Source organism: Nomascus leucogenys, chromosome 12, assembly GCF_006542625.1.
Source record: "Nomascus leucogenys isolate Asia chromosome 12, Asia_NLE_v1, whole genome shotgun sequence".
Taxonomy (NCBI): Eukaryota; Metazoa; Chordata; class Mammalia; order Primates; family Hylobatidae; genus Nomascus; species Nomascus leucogenys.
The window spans coordinates 49,428,570-49,451,558 of record NC_044392.1 but is presented as its reverse complement, the minus strand read 5'-3'; the positions used below and the strand labels follow the sequence as shown (position 1 = coordinate 49,451,558).

The 22,989-nt window shown below is 53.5% G+C and overlaps 1 protein-coding gene across 2 annotated transcripts in view; it reads right to left on the bottom strand.

The window, feature by feature from the left end:
• RORC (RAR related orphan receptor C) overlaps window positions 1-22,989 on the bottom strand; it is a 27,084-nt gene extending 4,095 nt beyond the window's left edge. For both annotated transcript variants that reach the window (XM_030824515.1, XM_030824514.1), the window contains exons 1-10: window positions 22,848-22,989; window positions 20,491-20,520; window positions 7,784-7,869; window positions 7,257-7,398; window positions 5,505-6,017; window positions 5,166-5,287; window positions 4,096-4,228; window positions 3,831-3,938; window positions 3,539-3,649; window positions 1,920-2,029 (exon numbers count right to left, since the gene is read on the bottom strand). In XM_030824515.1, the coding sequence (XP_030680375.1) occupies window positions 1,920-2,029; window positions 3,539-3,649; window positions 3,831-3,938; window positions 4,096-4,228; window positions 5,166-5,287; window positions 5,505-6,017; window positions 7,257-7,398; window positions 7,784-7,869; window positions 20,491-20,520; window positions 22,848-22,887 (1,395 nt within the window). In that variant the 5' untranslated portion in view covers window positions 22,888-22,989. The remainder of the gene's footprint in view (window positions 1-1,919; window positions 2,030-3,538; window positions 3,650-3,830; window positions 3,939-4,095; window positions 4,229-5,165; window positions 5,288-5,504; window positions 6,018-7,256; window positions 7,399-7,783; window positions 7,870-20,490; window positions 20,521-22,847) is intronic.

The window sequence follows — 22,989 nt, the reverse complement described above, 5'->3', positions numbered from 1 at the left end:
ACAACAAAAACAAGAAAAAACCACAGGAGTGGGGCATGATGAGACTGCATTTTTAAAAGGGCTAGCGTGGGTGCTGAGTAGGTGTGATGTGGTTGCTACAGGGCAGATGAGGGTGGAACATGGGCTCAGTTATGAGGCTTCTCTTGAAGTCCAAGTGAGAGCTGAGAGCTGGTAGGGGCTGGGGTGGTGGTAATAGTAGGGAAGGTGATGTATTTTGAAAGCAGATCCAACCAGATTTGCTTTCCAATTGCTCTCCCAGATTCCTGTCTCTCCTCCTTCAAATCCATCCTGTAGCAGATTAATGTTCAAGTTCTTCAGAGCACAGACTGTGTAAGTCATTGCTGTACCCTTAACACCCAGCCCTGTACCTGGCACATAGCAAAGGCCTGCTTGAATAATTACATAAATGGTTCCTTTATACTGGTTCCAAAGTAAATTGCCTAAATGACAGCTCTGATTGTGTCATGTTTCTAGCCTTTGGAGCTCCCTGTGGCCTAGAAATAAAGCTTTAACTCTTATATGGCATTGAAAGTCCTCTCTGATTTGCCCCTGACCTAATTTTCAGGCTGATCATCTGGTGCTCTTCTGCCCCATCAGTCTATCCCAGCTCCTGATTTTACACTTTAGTCAGGATGTACCATGAGCGATTCTCCACATACACACTATTTTGCCGCCTTGTTTTTGCTCCTGTTGTTCTTGGTCTTCATTGTACTCTAGTTCCACACCCAAATCCCATAAAGCAATTATCCCCAGCCTCTCTTACTCATCTCATCCATTTTTTTGGTTAGACCCCCAGGAAAAGGATTTTTTTTTCATTTTTTTTTTGTTTTGCTCCTATTGTTCTCTAAGCCTGGAATGCCTGCCCCACCCCCATGAATGCCTGTTAAAATCTTACATCATTCATGGCCTAGTATAAATGTCATCTGCCCTGGGAAGTATTTATGACCCACTCCTTTTACCCCCAAATTATTTTTAATCCCTGTTTTATACTCTCATAACATTTTCCTGGTGTCTCTTATTATAGTTATACATAGGGGACACAGGGATAGAAAGAGGGCAAACAGCACTGGGATTCAATCTTGCATTTAAGTCACTGAAGTCTCCTAATAGCTACAAGGAGATTTTTTTTTTTTTTTTTTTTTTTTTTGAGACAGAGTTTGCTCTTGTTGCCCAGGCTGGAGTGCAATGGCACAATCTTGGCTCACTGCAACATCTGCCTCCCGGTTTCAAGCGATTATCCTGCCTCAGCCTCCCAAGTAGCTGGGTCTACAGGCGCCTGCCACCATGCCTGGCTAATTTTTTTATTTTTAATAGAGATGGGGTTTCACCACGTTAGTCAGGCTGATCTTGAACTCCTGACCTCAGGTGATCCACCCACCTCGGCCTCCCAAAGTGTTGGGATTACAGGTGTGAGCCACTGCGCCCGGCTGCTACATAGGGAGATTTGAACACCCGTCCTATTGACTGGGTTGCCATGAGGATGAGAAAGCATGTCAGCAAAAGCACTCTGTTAATTGCATTATTATTATATCACATACCACATTCTACTTTGTGTGAGTTAGTGATACACCGATCTCTTCTTCATACCAGATTAAAATCTCTTGGTGGGGGCAGCAACCAAATCTCTGTATCTTTCCACAGTGCCTTGTACAAGCAGGTGCTGGGTAAGTGCTGGCTATATTAAACTGAATTGTTCCCTGGAGGTCCCTCCCAGTTCCAGGCCCTCTAACTTTCCAGTCTTTATGCACATGGAAGTAGCTGTTCATTCCCTTAGTTCCCACGGCTGATGCAAGCTCTCAAACACAGCGTGGTACTTCCGCACTCCCTCCTCTGTACCCACAGACCCCGGCCCTCGCAAACTCTGATGTCACAGAGCTGGCGATGGGCCTGGCCTCTTCTACCCCAGGGACTGCTCCTACCTTTGCCAGGATACTTTGGCGATGAGTCTTGCAGAGATGATGATGAAAGGCCAGCTCCAGATTGTACTGCAGCTGTTCTACTTTCCTTTTCTCTTGGAGCCCTGGCCGGTCTGGAGGAGGGGGTGGGACCGTAATGAGAACAAGAAAGAACATGGACATTAACTCCCAACAAAAGGGTGTATCTTTTTGGACATCTGTGCTGGATAGAGGTCTTCTCAGCTGAGCGCGTGCATGTGTGTGCCTTGGTTTGATAATGGTAAGCTCTGGGACATTGGGCTTGGCTAGCTGTCTACAAGGAAAACTGGGAAGAGATGAAAGGTATGAGAATTTCTGATCTCCTGACTCCAAGCTACCTTCTCCCTGGTAACCTGATATTCCACATAGCTCATTCAATGCTAGGCACTAGGATTCTGTCATAAGGGGAACAAGAGTTGGAAAAGAGCTCTCCCATGTACGAAAAAGGCTCCTGATAGGAGGTGGCCTTCCTGAAGGTGCCCAGGCCTGCACCAGGGGGCTTGCAGCAATCTGTGACTAACTTTTGCCCTGATTCTATAAAATACCCAGAAGTCATCTTTAAAGTTTTTATCTTCTAGTTTGAGGGGCATATTTAGGTGTCCACTCACTGGCAGAGCCAGCAGACTGATAGTCTCGATCTGCAAACTCAGGTTAGCAGCTTGACCCACTTCCCTAGGTTCTCTGAATATTTAGCATTCAGCTGGCTCAGCCCAGCTACTCCATGCCAGGGGAATGGATAGGATATCCAGAGTCTTCCCATTATAGGCATACAGCCTTAAAATTAGTTCACACAGAGCAGTGATTCTTAATCTTGGTGGCCTGGGCGTGGCTGTTAAAATTCAGCACACCCCTGATCAATTACAGATGGTCCCAGTCTTATGATGATTTGACTTACTATTTTTTGATTTTATGTTGGTGAGAAAGCCATTTGCATTCAGTAGAAACCATACTTTGAATACCCATGCAACCATTCTGCTGTTCACTTTTAGAACCATATTCAATAAATTACATGAGCTATTCAACACTTTATTATAAAATAGGCTTTGTGTTATATGCTTTTGCCAGACTGTCGGCTAATGTAAGCATTCTGAGCACATTTAAGGTAGGCTAGTCTAAGCTATGACATTCAGTAGGTTAGGCGTGTTAAATGCAGTTTCAACTTACCATATTTTCAACTTCTGATAGGTTTATTGGGACATAACCCCATCATAAGTCACGGAGCACATGTACACTGGAATCTCTGGAAGTGGGACCCAGGCAGCAATAGTTTTTAAAGCTCCCCAGGTGATTCTGATGGGTGCTACAATGAAATCACTGCCACAGACTAACAGACACATTTCCGTCAGGAAAGTGGCTCATTTCCTCTCAACCTCATTTCTCCCCACTTCCCACAACCCCACCTTATGCTGCTCTTGTCCCTCTCTGAGCATCCTCTGAATCTTTATTTTAACTCATTTTATTTTATAGCAATACTGAGTAGGGCTCATTCTGCTATTTAAAGCAATTTCCCAGATTTAACCACATCCGAAGGTCTAGACTCTTCTTCGATATCTGCCATGCCCCTGCCACCTGAATGTCCTTCACCCAAGCCCAGCGACACTCACGGGCATTGATGAGAACAAGGGCTGTGTAGAGGGCAATCTCGTCCTCGGAAAAGTGCAAGGCACTTAGGGAGTGGGAGAAGTCAAAGATGGAGCTGATGAGCTCGCTGCAGCCTGATGGAGTGGAAATGAGAAAAGTGAGACAGTGGCTGGAGTGATGGTGCCCGAGGACACCGCCCTTATGGTGTTTAGAGCAGAGGGGGCAATTCGCCCTGAAAAGAGGGTGCCCTGGGTCACAAAGCTTTGCCTGGGGTTGGCATCAGAATCTTCTCTCTCATTTCTCCCTGCCCCTCACCCAAGGCTCGGAACAGCTCCATGCCACCGTATTTGCCTTCAAAAAAGACCGTGCGGTTGTCAGCATTGTAGGCCCGGCACATCCTAACCAGCACCACTTCCATTGCTCCTGGGCAGTGGGGAGAGAAGATGCAGGGACAGTGTCAAGCAAAGCCAGATCTGACTCTGTCCCCCTGATTTCCTTAAGCCACCTCCCTCCACTTGGCTCTGCCCCGTGCCGTGCTCTGTCCCCTTGCCCCCAGGCCTACCCACCCATCCCTGGGCACCTGCTTTGAGAAGCACAATCTGGTCATTCTGGCAGAGCTCCATAAAGCCTGAAAGCCTCTTGGCAAACTCCACCACGTACTGAATGGCCTCGGTGAGGTGGTGGGCACAGCGTTCCCACATCTCCCACATGGACTGCAGGGAGGGAGGAGGGTCCCGCTGTAGCGCTCTGTGTGGCCCTGTGATCCTCCTGAGCCCTGGAGCCCCACCTAATAAACTGCAAGGGGTAGGCTCTGAACTCCTATGTTCTCAACTAGCATTTTCAAAAGGCTGGTCTTAGCACAAATGCACAGATTCCTGCCAGTGAGTCCCACACACTGAGCACCCACCGGCTGCTGACACCGAGTTAGTTGCTGTGAGGGAATCAAAAAAGCATGAGATACAGCTTTGCCCTCCAACAAGGTACATCTTGTTGAGGTGAACAGGACATACTGCTGCCCCTTCCCCCACAAAGGTTATGCTCAAGGTCTCAATAACCTAGAGAAGCAAATGTGAAGTGCCAAACGAGTGTGTTTAGAGCAGGTGGTATCATGAGAGTGTAATCGAAAAGGCAGCATAAACTTTGGAGCCTGATGAATCTGAATTCGACTTTGGTTCCACCACTTTGTGACCTTGAGGAAATCTATTAACCCCTCTAGGCTCAGTTTCTGTCTGTTAAAAATAGGAATAAATGCCACCCTCATAGGTTGGTTGTGGTAGGGACTGAGGATAATTTACATAAAGCGTTTAGCACAATGCCTGGCAGAGAAGTGGTGTTTAACAAATGGTAATCAGGGTTCTGATTATTGTTATTGTTGATGGAAGAGGAGGAAGGAGGGTACACCAAGGTCTGCATGGTAGAGGAGGTAGGATGAAGGCCAGGTACAATTTTAATAGGCAAGAACTAAGGAAAAGCGCTCATCCATCTGCTGGGGTGTAGCCTGTGCATAGACGGTGTGCACATGCTTGTTGGCCAGCCTGTGTCTGTGATGTCCCGCCCTGCCCCAGGACCCAGGTGTGTGCAGGTAGCCATCTCTGAACTCTCCCCGTGGGGGTGGGATGTGTTCCCTTCCTGCAGGTCTCCTGGCCTCACCTTCCTCTGGTAGCCAGTCACTTCCTCCCGGGAGAAGATGTTGGAGCGCTGCCGCAGCAGGTCCTCCAGCCGCAGCTGGCATGTCTCCCTGTAGGACTTGCAGACGCTCTGCACCAGGTGCTCTGGGGCCGGAGAAGGAAGGCATGGCTTGATCTCAGCCAGCTCCTACCCGTACCCACGCAGGGGCACTTCTCAGCCTGGCCTATCCTGCTCTGCCTCCTCCCTCCACCCCTCGTCCGGACCCCTCAATTCCCTCAGGCGCATGTTTGATTGATATGGGGTGCTGGTGGAAACCCCTCCCTCATCTCTACCACCCTCTCCACCTCCCCAGCTGCTCACCTATCTCTGTCAGGGAGGCATAGGGTGCCTCCAGTGTGCTGTGGAAACTGGGGCTGCCGTAGCTGTCTGGGCCCTGTCCCAGTTCCCCAAGCCCAGGATGCCTGTGTTCCTCAAAACGAAGTCCACATCGGTCAGGGGTCGGCTGGCTGCCTGTGCTATGGAAGCTCTCTCTGCCCTCAGCCTTGCCCCGCTCAGGGCTGTATTCAAGGTGGCATGAGGCTCCATTGAGCCCTGCCTTGGCCAAGCCGTTAGAATATAAGGGCCCAGAGCCTGAGGCTCTCAGGAGGCCAGGGGGACAGGCAGAAGCCTCAGGCAGGTCAGGCGAGGAGCCCAGGGGCAGCTGCCTGTCTGGGAGCCCCAAGGTGTAGGTGAGGGTATCTGCTCCTTGGGCCCCTGCTGGAGGGGTCTTGACCACTGGTTCCTGTTGCTGCTGTTGCCGCTGCTGCAGCTGTTTCTGCACTTCTGCATGCAGGCTGTCCCTCTGCTTCTTGGACATGCGGCCGAACTTGACAGCTGAAAGAGGTCCAGGGACCAGGGGTTTATGAGGCAGGAGAACATGGCACAGGGCAGGGTCAGCAGGCATTTGGTCATTAAAGGATTAACTTGCTGCTCTCTGAATGGCTGACTCCAAGCACAGCTTCTCTCGCCTTTAGGGAATTTATGCTCAAGACCCCATCCACCTCTCACTCTTGTTTGCTTCTGGGGTCTGTCCAGCCTGCCATTTCAATCTGCTAAGCAAAATCTTCTAAGTTCTAGATCAGATTTGAATCATGGCAGAATTCAAGCAACGAGTCTAGGCTGGGGATTCTGGCCTCCAGATATTGGGGCTGGGGGTGGTCGAGCAGAGGGCCTCAAGCTGTATTGGGGTCACCTCGCCTTTTTGGGAGGGTCGGAGGAAGAGGAGAGCTGAGAACACAGGTCTCCCTGTGGTCAGGCCTGCAGGCTCCCTGGTGACCTAGATACTCACCACAGCCCAACCCGGGCTCCGCGGCTTGTTTCTGAACATCCTCTTCTGCTCTCTCTTTCCTGCCTTTTTACTCCCCCCGCCACCCCTCCCAGGTGTGGGGGCACAGCCCCTCGCCCCGCCTGCCCCTTTGCACCCCTGCGTGCTTCCTTTTGCTTTGTTATTTTGGGCACTGAAAACTGCTGACAGGCTCCTTCTGGCTCCTCATCACCTCATGCCCCCCCAGCTCCACCCTAGGCTCCTTCTGTGGTGGTGGAGGTGTGCAGGGGGACTGGTGAGGAGGTGGTGGGTGAGGAGGGTGGATAAGGCACCAGGAACACCAGCCCTCCCCCGTGACCACCCTCTGGTTGTTCTCCGGCCAATTCTGTTTCCATTCCTGGCTACAGTCCTGTGTCCAACTATGGGAATGGGGAACTAGGAAAGGAGATAGAGCTAGAACTACAGCAACAGGGTAGCAGGGGAAGGTGCCAGAGCTGCATGGGAGCTGGGCCAGAGGGAAGCAGAGTGAGGAGAATTCGTTCCAAGTAAGAAGAGATGAAGAGGTATGGGACCTTGGAAAGAGGAGCTTTGTTCTAGCAAAGCCTAAGGTTGGGGGCTCCAAAGAATTTTGATGGGGGTGACCCATCCATCCCTGCAGGGGAGGAGACAAGGGGTTGTAAGGGGGAGGAATGGAGAGCAGACCAGAGGACGGGCAGTCTTGCAGGTTAAGCCTTGTCTAGCTCAGCAGGCCAGGCTGCCCCTCTGGAGACACCAAAAAAAACCCCAGGGGGCTGTCGACTTGGCCTCACCATCTCGGGACATGCCCAGCGCCAGGCATTTCTGCAGGCGGCAGTGCTGGCATCGGTTTCGGCTGGTGCGGTCGATGGGGCAGTTCTGCTGACGGGTGCAGGAGTAGGCCGCATTACAGCGCTGGCTCCGGCGGAAGAAGCCCTGGGGAAAGCAGGTGGAGGGCAAGACTGCTTATCCTGGTCAGGCCCAGCTCACTCACAAAGGCCTCCAGCCCACAAGCTCTGGCAGGTTTTCTACATCCCACGACCTGTCAGTTTTCTCTCTCCTCCATCTATTTGTGTAATTGCAATTTATCCTGTAGTCATTTCCCCAGCTTAAGACAGGGCCCTGCCAGTGTCGAGGGCCCTGCAGGGAGGCACTACTCAGGCATTTTCCTGGCTGCCCAGGAGATCATCCCTGGAGTCAGAACAAAGGCCATTAAGCCCCTTGTTTATCTCTAAGGAGACGCTGTGTGTGTGTGTGTGTGTGTGTGTGTGCTTGTGTATGCACACGCACACATGCATGCATACACATGCCTACGACTCACCTTGCACCCCTCACAGGTGATAACCCCATAGTGGATCCCAGACGACTTGTCCCCACAGATTTTGCAAGGGATCACTTCAATTTGTGCTGGAAGAGAGAAAGAGAAGTAGGTCAGCCCAGGAGCCTTTTCTGCATTCAACCACCATGTACCTGGGCTGCAGATACAGGTACCTGGTGCTTCCCCTACTTCTCCAACCAGCTCCAGCTTGCTGTTTCCCTCTTGCAAAATGGAAGGGGAAGTGAAATGCCAAATGCTTCTCAGCAAAGGGTGTGAGGAAGCTGCATTTGTTTCACAGAGGAGGGGAGTGTCGAGGGGCAGCCGGGAGTTGTATCAGTGCTATGGAGGCAGAGAAAGCAGCTGCAGAGGGGCCACCTGCTCAGCCCTTCGAGTTGAAAAGCTCCAGTTGCCTCCCTCCCGCCTTGGGACATAGGACTCCTCACTGCCTCACAACACCTGCTTCCCGCCCAAGGGGTTTTCTCTGTGCCTCCCTCCCCCACTGGGGCTCAGCTCCCATGGGCAGAGTGTAGGGTATAGCAGGAAGATGTGGTACACAGGGGGTGGGAGATAGGCAGAGATGCCAGTCCTTCCCAGCCAGACAGTGAAGGCTCAGGGAGGTGCTATATACAGACGGGGTGAGGGGGTGGCAGGGAGGAGCCCAGGAAACTGGGGCTCAACACCCCAGCTCTGCTGGATGCCTGAGAGCCTAGGGAAAGAATTAGCCAGAATTAGCCAGAAAGAAAGGTTCTTAGGCTCTTGGCCCCAGAGCAGAGAGAGTGTGGCTTTGTGTACATCCGTGTGTCTGAGTGTGAACACTTATGTTTGTACAAGGGTATCTGTATCCATTTGTGTGAACATGAATCATCAATGTTAAAAGTGGCTGAGACTGGCCGGGCGCGGTGGCTCACGCTTGTAATCCCAGCACTTTGGGAGGCCGAGGCGGGCGGATCACGAGGTCAGGAGATCGAGACCATGGTGAAACCGCGTCTCTACTAAAAATACAAAAAAAAAATTTGCCGGGCGTGGTGGCGGGCGCCTGTAGTCCCAGCTACTCGGAGAGGCTGAGGCAGGAGAATGGCGTGAACCCGGGAGGTGGAGCTTGCAGTGAGCCGAGATCGCGCCACTGCACTCCTGCCTGGGCGACAGAGGGAGACTCCGCCTCAAAAAAAAAAAAAAAAAAATGGCTGAGACTAGAGACCATCTCATTCAACCTCTTCATTTACCGATGAAGGACTAAGCCAGATAAGGCAAGGCGGTTGGGCCAGGGTCATAGGCTAGTTTGCCTAAGAGCTGGGTCTACATCCCAGTTCCCCTGAGCTTTCCATTATGCTGTTCTGTGTACCTGTCTTTTGGGGTACACATTTCAGTGGGCATGTTTGAAGGTGTGCTTGTGCGTGTGCATATGCATGAAAAGTACGTGTCATTTGTGAGCCTACGACATATCTGGTTGCTCCTGCGTCCACACGTGCATATTTGTATGTTAGCGTCTGCTCATGGGGCACTAGGACCCCAGGTTCTCTCTCCCACCGAACTCACTGTAACCTGTACCTGCTTCCCCACCCCTGTGGTTTGCTGCTGGCCCTAGGCTCATCTCTGCTTTGCCCTGGTCCTGTCAATGCCCACAACTCTCTGATGAGCTCTGTGGGACCACAGGAGGCCTTCTCCCAGCTCTTCATTGAAAGGTAGCTGGGCAAAGCTTGGGATCCCTGGTTACTGTAGGTGTTTTTAGCATTTCCCAGAGCACATGGGTCTCTTTTCCACCATCACTGACCTGCTGCCTCCCCTCTGAGTGGGGAGTCCTGGGGCAGGACAGGCCAGAAGAGTAAAGAGAACGGCCAGAGCCCCTTTTAATCTATGACATGTCTCCCACCAAAGGGGCAAAAGAAGTGGCAGCCTCTCTGGAGGGCGAATGCACATTGCTGTGAGCTCACCTCCAGTCCCTGGCCTGGACACTGGTCACATATCGGGCCTGATGATGTGAAGTGGGCAGGGAGACCATGGCTTGCCCGCCATTCCCCAAAATATTATTTCCATCACTCTTAAACCATCATCCCTCAGGCCAGACTTGAGGTGAGTCAGAGGCAGTAGTTGCCTCCGACGGGGACAGGGCACATGGGTATCTGAAATCCCTTCGTTAGCACTCAATTCCTCACCCAACCCCCAGCCACACGTGCCTGCCCAGCAGCAAGCTTCCAGTGCTCACACTGTAAGCTGTGGTCCCCCCAGGACCAGGTAGTAAGTGAGTTTTCCAGATTCTTTCCAGTAAATTAAGAGCAGATTTTAATGCATGGAGGGGAAGAGAGAATAAGAGGGCACTGGGTGTCTGGAACAGGGGCAGAAAATGTGGGGGCCCCCTTACTTCTAGTCACTTAGATTCTCCCTCTAGACCTGCGTTTTCTTGTCAGCAAGATCTGGATAAAAGTATTATTGCCTGTCCATGGGGTGATTGTAGGTAACAGAGAGTAATGAAATGATATCACCCATGGAAAGCACTGTGTATTCAAGTTACTCCTGAGCAAAGGTCAGGCTGAGAAGCCCAGTGGGCCTGGCAAGGCTGAGAGGAGCACTCGGGCCCTGTGGACTCTGTTCTTGCCCAACACCTCCCCGTCCAACACTGTGGCATCTCTCTTTTTACTGGCCTAAGACCAGAGACGGGAGAAACCAACATGGGCCACCCAAAAAAGTAAGCGGGAGGGAGATTAGGCCAAGCCACAGTGGGAACTCGGGCTCTGGCCCAGCAGTCAACCACAGGCCTCCCTGCCTCTTCCCTTCTCCAAGAGCCACATCCGCGTGCGTGTGTGTGCTGACCACATGGGTGACCCCAGACACATCTCCCTGCCCCATGCTTGACCCACTGCTGCTCCTGGCCCTAGGAACCTCACAACAGTGTCACCAAGACCTTGACCTTCTCATAGGAAGATGTGGCCAGTCAAGGACCCCCTTCGCAGATACCCATGTTTGGGGGACACCACAGCCTTGGACTCCAGCCACCTGGTCAGCCCATCCTCAATCCTCCCAGTCCAAGACAGAAGTACCCAGTGAGACAGGCACACAAGGCCAAAGACTCTGAGCTAGAATGTCAGACCCCCTAGCCTCACTGAGCTGGAGAGACCAAGAGGTTTGGGACCAGGAAAAACAGAGACATAGATCTAGGGATGGAGAGACGGCTGCGGAAACATTGAAACACAGAAAATCCACGCTTGTATCCTGGCCTTTGCCCAACCCATGGCCCTCTCAGCACTTCAGGCCCTCTAGTCCTGCTCCCCCCTCCTTCCCCTGCCACCTGCACTCCCTTCAATGCCATCCACCCAAACCTCAGAAAGAAAGTACCAGTGCTGTGTACATGAGGGTATGTGTTACTTGTACAGAAGGGGTGGGGGAGAATGGGAAGGGGGCTGGTAGACTTGGGGGTTGGTGAGAGGAGCTGAAAACATCTCTGATGATAACTCACCTTCAAAAGCTACCCCTGGGAGACACGTCCCTGAAGCAGCAGGTGGTGGGAACTCAGATTGGGGAGAAGGAGCTGAGTAATCACAGGATTACTCAAACTGTTGCCCAGGAGCCAGGCCTGCCAGGAACTTACCATCTAAGGGCCTGCCAGTGCCAGGAACTAGAGCCAAGCAAAGGTCAGGAACCTCGAGCCAGCCCCTGCACCACTGCTCCCATGGCAGCCCTAACTCTACCTTCACCTGCTGTCTTGGAAAGATCTTTGATCTCACCTACAGCTCTCTCACTGTAGCTCTCTCCTGAGAGAGAGCTTTCTCCAAAAGAAAACTCCAATTCCACATGCTTCCAAAAGGAGAGACAAATGCCCAAATGCACCCGCCAGCTCCTTAAGTCATCTAATAACTGAATGACTATGGCTTTTTGCATCTCAAACAAGATTACTTGGGGATCTGAGGTGGGGCTCAAGATTCTGCACTTTGGTCAGCTCTTAGTTGGTGCCTAAGCTTACTGGTCTTCAGCCTATACTTTGAGTAATAAGAACTTAATCCCTATTCCTGTCTTTTTGCCAGGCTGCTCCTTCCAGGGAGTGGGGCTGGGGTTGGCGATCTTTTCCTGAGCTCATTCTTGTATCTTTTCTGCCATCCAGTGTGACCTCTAAAACTTCATTCCGAGACAATACTAGAAAAAGAAACTGAATCTCCTCTGGATTGCTTTAGAGACTGAAGTACCCCCAGGAGCATCCTAGTAGCTCCTGCTATGAGGGGAAATACGGTAGAGGCAAAGTCCTCCATCCTCCTCTAATCGAGCCTCTCACAGCTGCGAGATTCAGTGATAGTGCTTTGAGTACTTCCAGAGCCTGGCCCTGTGCCAGCTTAGGAAGCCAACCCTGGGCCCTGTCCAGGTGCCCTATGCCACAGAGAGGAAGTGGTAGGAGCAGGGGAGGGGCTGCAACCCAGGGGGATCTCTCCCCTCAAACCCCAGAACCACCACCCCCCACCATCATGGTAGAGAATGGGTTCACACAGAGAAACCCCGGGGTCCTCATCTCCTCCTCCTGGTGCCTCGTCAATCTAGAGATGGGCCTTTTCCTCTCCTCTTTCTCTCTCCCTTTTCCCCAGTGGATACTGACTAAGGAGAAAGGATAATGATAGACATAAGCATTGGCTGAATTCTTACTCTGTGCCAGGCTTTACATGCACTTTCATTTAATGATCACAACAACCCTGTGAAGTAGGCCCTGCTAGTATCATCCTCATCTTACAGACTGAGGCCTAGAGAGAATAAGCAGCTTGACTAAGGTCACATGGCCAGAAGTGGCAGATCCAGCATTTGAACCTAGATCTCTGTAATTCTGCAGCCAGTGCCCTCAAGCCTTAAGCTACATACTTTATGAGGATAAGACACCCAAATGCACATTGGAGACCTGGGTAGAGGACATGGTTATTTGGCTGTAGGGAAAAAAGTGTGAGGTGAGTGTGGTGGTCTAGGAACAGAATTCACAGAGGAAACCCACAGAACTAAAGCCAGGACTCCTGTTTGTATAAAGATCCCAAGAGATATTATTCCCTCTGTCCCAACTCTTCCTCTGAGGTCCCAGCCTCCTCCTGCCCTACCCCTTTCTCTAAGGCCAAGTGGGACGACTTATATATCCCAACAGGGTTCCCGGGGACTCCTCGGGAACACCACAGCCCCTTTAGGGTATAGACTAGGTTTCCATACATCTTGGTATGCCTCTCTTTGCAGAATGAATGAATGAGTGAGAAAGAGGAATGCATCTCTTTCCTTAGCTTGAGCTCCTCCTCTCCCCACAGCCAGAACTCTCTGTCTCAATCCCCACCGAGACCACAGCTCTGGTCAGCGGTCCCTTGCACACCCCAACCTGTCACCAGCCTCCCTCCTTTCTCAGCTCTTAGTTCCCCCAGCTTCTGCAAAGCTGGAAACCAAGGTGGTGGGTGCCACCACAGGGGAGCAGGAGTGGGAGGGCTGGGTGGGGCCTGGGGGAGAAGCGGTTCTACCTGGTGAACACTACCCCCAGCCCAGGCCAAGGCCCTCATCGCAGCTCCTGGTGAGAATTTTCTGCTGAAACACCCAGATCCTAGGGCTGAGAAAATAGTGAAGCTAAAACTCAGGTGGGCGAGGGAGAGTCTGGGGTTTTGAAAAGCCATGAATGACAGCCAGCCAGCCAGCCGAAACCCCCTCCTGGTGCCTCCGCCACCCCCGCAGTCTGGGACTGGAGAAAGGCGAGTGAAAACAACTAGTGAATGGGGGAGGGGATGAATCACTAGGAGGAAGCTCTGGCGAGTGGGAGCCCAGACGTCACCATCAGCGCCTTCCCTGCCTTCAGGGCCATCTGTCCCCCATCCCAGAGCACCTTTGCTGCTCAGGGAGGGTAGTGGACCCAGAAAGACCTTGGCTCTGACCCTGAGGCCCTGCCTTGTTACTGTCCCTCCCCCAAAATAGACATCTCCATTCTTTCTGAGCCTCAGGGCCCCAGGGAAGGGGCTGCACTGCAGCAGCAGGCGTGGAGGTGAGACCTCCGAAAGGACTAGCTATATGGGAACAGGAGCAAAGGCCTTGGGCTGCCTGCCTGGGAGAGACCTTAGCCCTTAGAAAGTCCTGTTTCCTGTTAGTTTAAGTCAGCAGCACAGAGGCAGGGGACGGGGAGGAGCCCTTAGTAGGGACCGAATATTTTCATTGTGCTGGGACAAGCTGGGTCTTTTCAGAGTCTAGCACCTTGGGCTCGGTGGTTTGGTATTTCTGTTAGGAATGGGAAGACGGGGAAAGAGAAGTGTGCTGGAGTGATGCAAGGAAGGAAGAAGCCCTTCACGGAGTCCTAAGATGGCCCTGGGCTCTCAGGGTGATATCTATGTACCCTGGGGACTTGGAGTCCTTTCTGGCCCACTGTTCCTCATGATCATGACCAAACCTAAGAAAGATCAGCTCATAGACAGTGACCTCGCACCCCTCAGCCTCCCACCTCCCCATCCAGGCCAAATGCCAGGGCCTGAGTGCCTATTGGCGCCATGCTGGCCATGCCCTTAGGGGAAGATGTCTGGGCTACCCTCCGTCTGGCTGGCTGGGAGTCTCTTTGGTGTATAGACAGACACATTATCTCCACTTGACAGCAGCAGGTCGGATGGCAGGGCGCTGGTGCCATCCTTGTCAGAGCCACCCTACTTCCCCCTTACCGCTTTCCTAGACCCTGTGTCTCCCTGTCTTCCCTTTACTGCCAGTTATCTTTTCTCTCCACCTCTCCCTGTGTCTATGTGCCTCGTGATCTTCTGCACTCCAGCTCTGTTTCTGGGCTTCATACCTTCATGTTTGTTTGTTTGTTTAAGAGACAGGGTCTTGCTCTGTCACCTAGGCTAGGGTGCCATGACATTGATCATAGCTCACTGCAGCCTTGAACTCCTGGGCTCAAATGATCCTCCTGCCTCTGTCTCCTGAGTAGCTGGGACTACAGGTACATGCCACCATGCCCAGCTAATTAAAAAAATTTTTTTTGTAGGGACAGGGGCTCACTTTGTTGCCCAGGCTGGTCTCAAACTCCTGGCCTCAAGCCTCAGCCTCCCAAAGTGGGATTACAGGCATGAGCCACCGTGCCCGGCCGCACCTCCATGCATTTGGCTCTATTGGTGTTTCTCTATCCACACCTCCAGCTGGACATTACTCTCTCCCCAGGTGTTCCAGAAACCTGCCCTTTCAGTTGGGCCTCTGCATCTCTCCTTATTTCTTAATCTGTTTCTGCTCCTTTTGTCGGGCCCTTGGTCTCTGGGTGTGTCACAGTCCCAAGCCCCATGTGCTTTGACTCTCGACATCGGTGGTTGGAGGGGCTGGTGGTGGTTGGCACTCATTGGGGTCAGATAACTTGGGGCTATGAGATACCTGTAAATGTCCAAGTGAGAAGGACCAGTGGCACTGACCCCCTCGTTGGAGGAGGCCCTGTCTCCTACCTCCCAGCCTGGGTGGGGCTGTGTGTGGGGTGGGGGTGGGAATAATGGAGAGCTGGACAAGTGTCTCCCTCAGCCCCTGCTGGGGACTCCTGCCCCACTGCTGGGCTAGAAGCACACCTAGTCATTTCATCCCAGGGTTGATTTGCTCATTAGGCGCCATCTCTGGGAAGACCAGTCTGCCAGCATTTGCTGCTAATAGAGAGAAGCTAGAAGGGAAACTGAAGCTCCAAGGGGCCCTTTCCTCTGTGTAGAAGCTGTTGGCTCTTCTCTCCAGCCCTCCTTATCCACCCCAGCTCATATGCCTGCACTGTGGCCTCAGTCCCCATCACAGAAGTGGAATTCTTTTCTTTCCTTGGTTTCCCTTCCTTCTAATCTCTGGGAGAGCTGAGTCTCCTTCATCACCTTGGGGATGCCCGCCTCAGGGCACTGAGCTCTCTCTTGGCCCTGGGCCTTTGGAACTGGGAGACTCTCCATAGTTGGTTTTGTTGTTCTATCTTAAAATTCAGCTCCCTTGTTTTGCGGATGGTAGACCAGGGCCCAGTGACTTGGCTTGTCTAAGTCTATACAGCTAGCCAGTGACAGGCGGCATAAGTGCCTGGTCTTACACTGTCAGTCCAGGGGTCTTTCCAGGACTCAATACGGCCTCCCTTCTGTGGCTTGTGGGAAGACCCCAGGTTGAAGCTGGGGCTGCCTCAGGCCTCAGCCATAGGGGCATGGGGCTTCCTTTTTCCTCCTTTACCTTGTGCTCTGAGAGCTTCTCTGGCTTCCCTGGCTTCCCTTCACAACAAGTACAGGGGACTTCCTGAGGTTGCCCACCCTTGCTTTGCTGGAAGGCACAGGAACCCCAGACATCTGCCCACCAACTGTTGGCCCAGGCTCCAAGCCAGGAAAAGAGTGAGACTGAGGTCTTTCCAATCTCATCTCCATTGCCTTGCTTCCCCCATCAAATAGGTGACTGACCCTGGAGAACCACACACACACACACACACACACACACACCCCACACACGCACACCCTCCCCACACGCACACACACACACACACCCCCACACACGCACACACACACGCGCACACACACACCCCCACACACACACCCCACACACACACCCCACACACACATCCCACACACACACGCGCACACACACACGCACACACACCCCACACACACGCGCACACACCCCCCCACACACACACGCACACACACACACATGCACACACACGCAGGCATGTGCCCCGGTGCACCCTGACTGGATTCCACATAGTCCTCATGTCCCTGGATTGGGCAGAAAGCCTGGTGGCTTTGAGGCCTGGATGTGGGGATTCTGTGCCCTGCTGCCTGCCAACCTCAGTTGACCCTCGCCGTCCTGTTGCTTCAGAGCACAGCAACTGCTCTGGCCTCCTTTTACTCACAAGCAGGCTGGAGGCACAGAGGGAAACACTGTAACAAGAGCCAGGAGAGTGCGTTCAGGGCCCCTAGTAATTACCAGCCCCCATCAGATACCAGCTGTGTAACGTTGGGTGAAGTACGCAGCCTCCTTGGCTGTCAGTCTTTTTGTAAAATGAGGGGCCTGGATACCTCAGATACTCTTGGAGGTTCTTTTTGGAACTCAGGAATTCCTCAACAGTCCTCTAACCATTGCTGCTGTCAGGGAGCTGCCTGGCCAGCAGGACTCCCCAGCTGCTCCACCCAACTCCCAACAGATCTTGACCTTGACCAGGACGCACCCTGCCAGGAAGGAGCACTCAGCTTTGCTCACACTGTTCCCAAGACATCCTCCTTTCCAGAGGGGTGACGACAGGGTCCAGGCTCCCCCGCCCCCAGGTGGCCCCATTCACTTACTTCTCATGACTGAGCCTTGGCTCTGCCGGCCTTGGCTCCCTGTCCTTCTCAGCAGGGGGTGGTCCAGGAGTGGGGTGCAGCTGGCGGCAGAGGCGGTGCGAGGCCCTCTCAGCAGCGCCTTAGCCTGAAGCTCTGCACCTAGCTCTCTCCCCCAGTGCTTCTGGGCTGGGGGGTTTAAGCTCTGCACCACACAGGTGGCCAAGTGACAACCCCCCACCCCACCCCCAAGGGGTGCAGTGAGTAGGATGACAGGCGCCCCACGTGGCCAATCTGGGCCTGGGGCACGGTGTGAGGGGAGGGGCAGCCAATCGTAGGGGGCGTTGGAAAATTCCAAAACCACATGCGACAGCCACACGCGGTAAAAGCTGTTTCCACCCGCCAGGGTAGTTCTGGCTGGGGAGCCGGAATGGAGCTCACACGAGCCTGAGGCCAGGTTTCTACTCCTGCTACCCCTGAGGACCTTCCAAGCCTGACCCTCTTTGCCAGGTGACTTCAGGGACAGGGATGTTTTCAGAGGTAAGTCACAGGATGTCTGCCTGGGGTGGTGGCATGTTGCCACCTGACACCCTGTGGACTGCCAACAGCCATACCCACTGTGGTGCAGCCTGGGGGGCTGTCCCACCACCCCCATGCCCACGCTCCTCCCTGCAGACACCACATATATCTTGCGCTAGGGAATACATGGAAATGATAGAAGCAGTAATAATCACCAGGCAAATACCCACAATCCACAGAAGGAAATCAGAAATTTCCTTAGGAGCCAAACTGCTGAAATTGGAGTGTAGATAATGATCATCATCACCATCATCATACTCATAATCATAATAATAGTGCTTACTATTGTGTGTCAGAAATGGTTCTCAATGTTTTATGTGGATTATCTAATCCTCACAAAATACTTTATGTGGGCCAGGGGCGGTGGCTCACGCCTGTAATCCCAGCACTTTGGGAGGCCGAGGCGGGTGGATCACCTGAGGTTAGGAGTTCGAGACCAGCCTGGCCAACATGGTGAAACCCCATCTCTACTAAAAATACAAAAATTAGGCAGGCATGGTGGCGAGCGCCTGCAGTCCCAGCTACTCGGGAGGCTGAGGCAGGAGAATTGCTTGAACCTGGGAGGCGGAGTTTGCAGTGAGCTGAGATAATGCCACTGCACTACAGCCTGGGCAACTGAGTAAGACTGTCTCAAAAAGAAAAAAGAAAAAAACTTTGTGAAGTAGCTACCATTATCCTCATTTCGAGGAGGAAAGTGAGACACAGAGAGGTTAAGTAACTAGCCCAAGGTTACACAGCTAGTAAGTCGCAGAGTCAGGATTCAAGCCCAGGCAGATTGGCTTCGGATCCCACTTGAAGGATGGGAGGGTTTCTCTGGTTCAAGTCTGCTTTTGAGGGTGTCTCAGCCTGGGTATATGAGTCTCTCTGGAGTGTTTTTTGGCCTGGGGGAGGGGCCAAACAATTCCAGAGACCTTCTCAGCTTCTTAGGTGCTCTGTGGGGTATGTTGGCTTTGAGAGTCCCTCTTCAGGGCCCCTCAGTATTCAGGCTCCCTCTTGGTCTGGGGAGTTCCCCTGGGTTCCCCATCTTGGACCCCCATCTTGGGGTTGTCTCAATTCAGGAGCCAATTTTCAGAGTCTCTCGGCCCGGGGGAGGCCTTAATGTCTCCTGGATTCTGTGGGGCAAACTCCTGAGAGGTGTCTGATCTTGCTGGGACTCTAGACCCTCTCATCCAGGCACAGGCCTTTCCTTGCCTTCCTGGGCCTTCCTGGGGCTTCAGGAGCTGGGCTGTGGAGTGGGGGAGAGGCTGTCAGCCTGGATCCTCAGGACGACACTCTTGGGGTGGGGACATGAGGACCGGTGGGTTGGGAAAGGGATAAGGAGGTATAGTCCTGGCTGAGGTTTCTGAGGTCAGAGGTTAAGGGTAGGAATAGGGTTTGACCTCTCCCAGTTCCTGCTGCTCCAAAAGTCCCCCTACTCCCCCCACCCACATATGGTCCGTGACCCCCCTCCCCCAGCTCACCCGCGTCACTCCCTGACCCGCTTTCCTCCCGGGGCCCTGCTCAGCATTTCCGTGGGGCCCTGTGGCTAAGGGCAGGCGAGACACTGATCAGGATTATGCTGAGCAAAGCAACCCCCACCCAGGAGGAGGTAGCATCCTGGATGGCCCTCAGCCCTGAACTGCCCAGCTCAGGGAGAAGGGCAATGCTTTGCTCTCTGAGATGTCTCTACTTGGAACAGGGAGGCTCTAGACAATTTTGGCAGTGGGCGAGATGGCAGTGAGCTCTCAGGAGGAACTGGCAAGGCAGTCAAGGGACGGCTACGGAGAAATGGTGTGGCCACTCCTACCCTGGAGGGATCCTCTCGATTCAGGGACCCATGCTCACAGAAGGGCACACATAGCCCTGATGGGCATAGCTTTGGGACTGTGTGCATTCTCTGGGGGACTAGCCTTTGCCGCAAACTAGGAGAGGAGAGCTGATGTGCTGAGTGGTCCCTAGAGACGATGCTTATTCACTAGCGTCCACTGGGAAGTCCTCTCTGAGCTCCAGTGCCCTTCTTACCTGCTGTAGTCTGGCTTTCAGGGCCCCAGGACACAGAGTGCCCCTGTCCATTCTGTTTCCTACAGAGATAAAGCTCTCCTGCTCTCTAGTCCTGCACAGGCTGGCTCCAGGCTTGTTCACACCTCAGGATGTGTTAACCACAGAGATGAACACCAAACCTGGCTCAGCACCATAAAGCTTGGTGCAGGCTGGGCACGGTGGCCCATGCCTGTAATCTCAGCACTTTGGGAGACTGAGGGGGGTGGATCACAAGGTCAAGAGTTTGAGACCAGCCTGACCAACATGGTGACACCCCCCGTCTCTATTAAAAATACAAAAATTAGCCAGGCGTGGTCATGGGTGCCTGTAGTCCCAGCTACTCGAGAGGCTGAGGCAGGAGAATTGCTTGAACCTGGGAGGTGGAGGTTGCAGTGAGCTGAGATTGTGCCATTGTTCTCCAGCCCAGGCGACAGTGCGAGACTCCGTCTTAAAAAAAAAAAAAAAAAAAAAGCCTGGTGCAGGCTCCCTGTCTCCCTTGGCAGCAGCGCTGAGTTCCTGAGGCCACCCCGCCTCTGCATGCCCCCCTACCTCTATCTCCTTCCTTCCCGGGCCTGGCAGTCGGCCCCCACCCCCTCCCATCTCCCTGCCTCTGTCCAGCATCTCTCCTCGCCTTTTTTCACAAGGTGGTTCCCTTTTCCTTTGTTCTTTCCTGGTTTCTTTACAGTGTTTCCTTTCATGCTTCAGGCTTCTTCCTCATCTCCTCCCATTGCCCTGATCTGTGGTTTCCTCGCACCTCCCCTTGCTTTCCTGTTGCCTGCCATCTCTTCCTGACTCCTCCACCTCTGTCCAACCTCAGTCCCCCCACAGATCACTTGCTGAATTATTCTACATCTCATTATGCCCCAGCCATTTTCTTGCCCCGGACCCCCTACTCACAGGTGTGGGTCTTCTTTGCAGCCAGCAGCTCTGTAAAGACAAGAGAGGGGGTTGACGTCAAAGGTTGAAGACCATGAGGGGCTGAGACACTTCCCCCACTCCTAGGATCCCATTGCCGCACTCCTTCCCTCAGAGCCTGGCGTCTGAAGGGCAGGCAGGCCACCCCCTGCACTGTCCCTCTCTCCTCCTCTGCCCTTGGGCCACACTGGCCCTCTTCCAGGTACCCAGAAGTGTCAGGCTCCTCACTGCCTCTGGGACTCCCCCAAGCTGCTCCTTGCCTAGAATGCCCGTCCCTCCTGTACCCCTTAATCTAGCCAACTTCTCTTTCTCCCTCAGGTCTCTGATTATGTCTCTTCCTTGGAGAAGCCACACACACCCCCTTCCCCTGCCCTTGTGCTGACACATTTAGCTCCTTGCATTTTATTTCCTGGCACTCACCATGTCACCAACTGTCACCTAACTGCTGTAATTGTGTCATTGTCTATGAAATGGGTCTTCCCTGCCAAATTGTAAAGCCCTGTGAAGGCAGGGACTGTGTCGGTCTTATTCACCTTGTAATTTCCAGAGGTGTCGGTCTTATTCACCTTGCAATTTCATTGGAGGTGCACAAGAAATATCCTACAGCCAGAGTTAAATCTCTGTGGGACTGAAATCTCTTGGTTGCTTATCTATGCCTGAAAACACCAGGGCTTCAGAGATGTGGGGGTTGGGAGTAGGGGGAGAGGATGTTTGGAGGAAGAGGAGGGGAGAGCTACAAACACAGACCCCTCTCTGGCTTCCATGGGCCAGGCTTCCCTGGCCTACCAGCCTGAAGAGGAAGGCATCCCTTCTCTGCTGCTGCTGCGTGGCCGGGTCTGGGTGGAGACTGGGCAGTAGGGAGCATGAGTGGGTGGATGGGGTCACACGGATACTCAGACCTCCAGGAGGAGCAGCCCTTGAGGGGAGGGCCTTAGCTGGAGCGTGGTTGGTGGGGGGGTGTCACCCATTCATGCAGTTAGCATCTATGAAACACCTAGCCAGGGAGCCCCTGGAAAGAGGATTCCCCTGCCAGACCTTGGCCCATTTCCTACATCCACATAGCAGCTCATCACAGAGCACAGGGCCAGTCTTTTGTCTCAGAAAGTGCTTCAACCATGCCCTACACCCTCTATAGCTTCCCTAACCTCTGACTCTGTTCTGTTATTTTTTTCCTTCTGCTGTTCAGTCTTGACACCCGACACACACACACACATACACACACACACACATACACACACACACACACACACACACACACACACACACACACACACACACAATGCCCTTCTGCCCGGGAGATGCTCCCCACTGGCAGGCCATGGTCACTGGGCTGTGTGGAGGCGAGTGTCCTCATGGCCTGGGCTCTGCTGGGGTGAGGGAGGAGAAAAGACTGCCCCGAGGTGGCAAGGCCCCACCCAGCCCCGCCCACCTCCCCTTGCTCCTGCCTGGCCCCACCCATCTTCCTCCCTGACGTGGCACCGGCTCCTGGCCTGTAGCCTTGCACCTCAGAGCAGTCCTGTGGTGGGGGTGCTCCCCTTGCTCACCCAGGCAGCCAGTTCTTCCTCCATCAGGTGGCCCTGGAGCTTGGTGGCTCTGGCCCTCAAACTTTCCTCCTCCATGCTCACAGCTGACCAAGCCTATGGCCCTGGGATCCTGCTCTGAGGGGGTTCCTGACTTGGACCATGGGTGGGGCCAAGGACGGCCTGACATTCTGTCCTTCCCTGCTGATGGCCCAGTGCCCCACATTCTCTGCAGAGATGAAATCCCACACCCCTGGGTGAGTGGCGAGGAAAGGACCAGGCTACATGGTCGTGGGCAGCTGACAGGGTGTGGTTCCCCCTGCCACACTCCCCAAGTCTGTCACTCCTTAAAAGACAGGTTTCTCCACTGGTGAATGAACGGAAGGTGGAGCAGCCAGCCTCCCGGCCACTGCTGTCTGGGGTCCTGGCCAGATCAAGGAAGCAGTGTCCCTGTGCCTCCTGGGGCAGGCCCACACCTGGGAGGGCCTGTCCACATTCTGACCCCTCGCTGGGTCTAGATCTGGCTCCCCTGACTTGGCTCTTCCCTCCCCATCTACCCTCCAACCTGTTCCTTCCTTCTCCCGCTTCTCCCTTTCTTTCCTGTTTCTCTCCTTTTGCAATTTCTTCTCCTCTGTCATCACCCTAGCCCCTCCTCCTGTTTCTCCTCCAGTTTCCCTCCCTGCCAACCCAGGGCTTTCTCCTCTGCACTCTTGTCCCTCCCTCCCCTCCTCACTTCTTGCCCAGTCTCTTGCCATTTCTGCCCTCTTCTGAACCTCCGGCAGTCTCTTCCACCTGCAGGCAGGGCCATGGGCCTCTTACCCCGTGAGGCTCGGTGCTGTCTCTGTGGGGCCCTGTCCATGGGGCAGCTCCCTTGGTGCCGTCCTGGCTGCCCTGGCTGCCCAGGAGGGCAGGGAGCAGGGCCCAGGGGAGGGAGGAGGGCGGAGGGTGGAAGGCGGGAGCA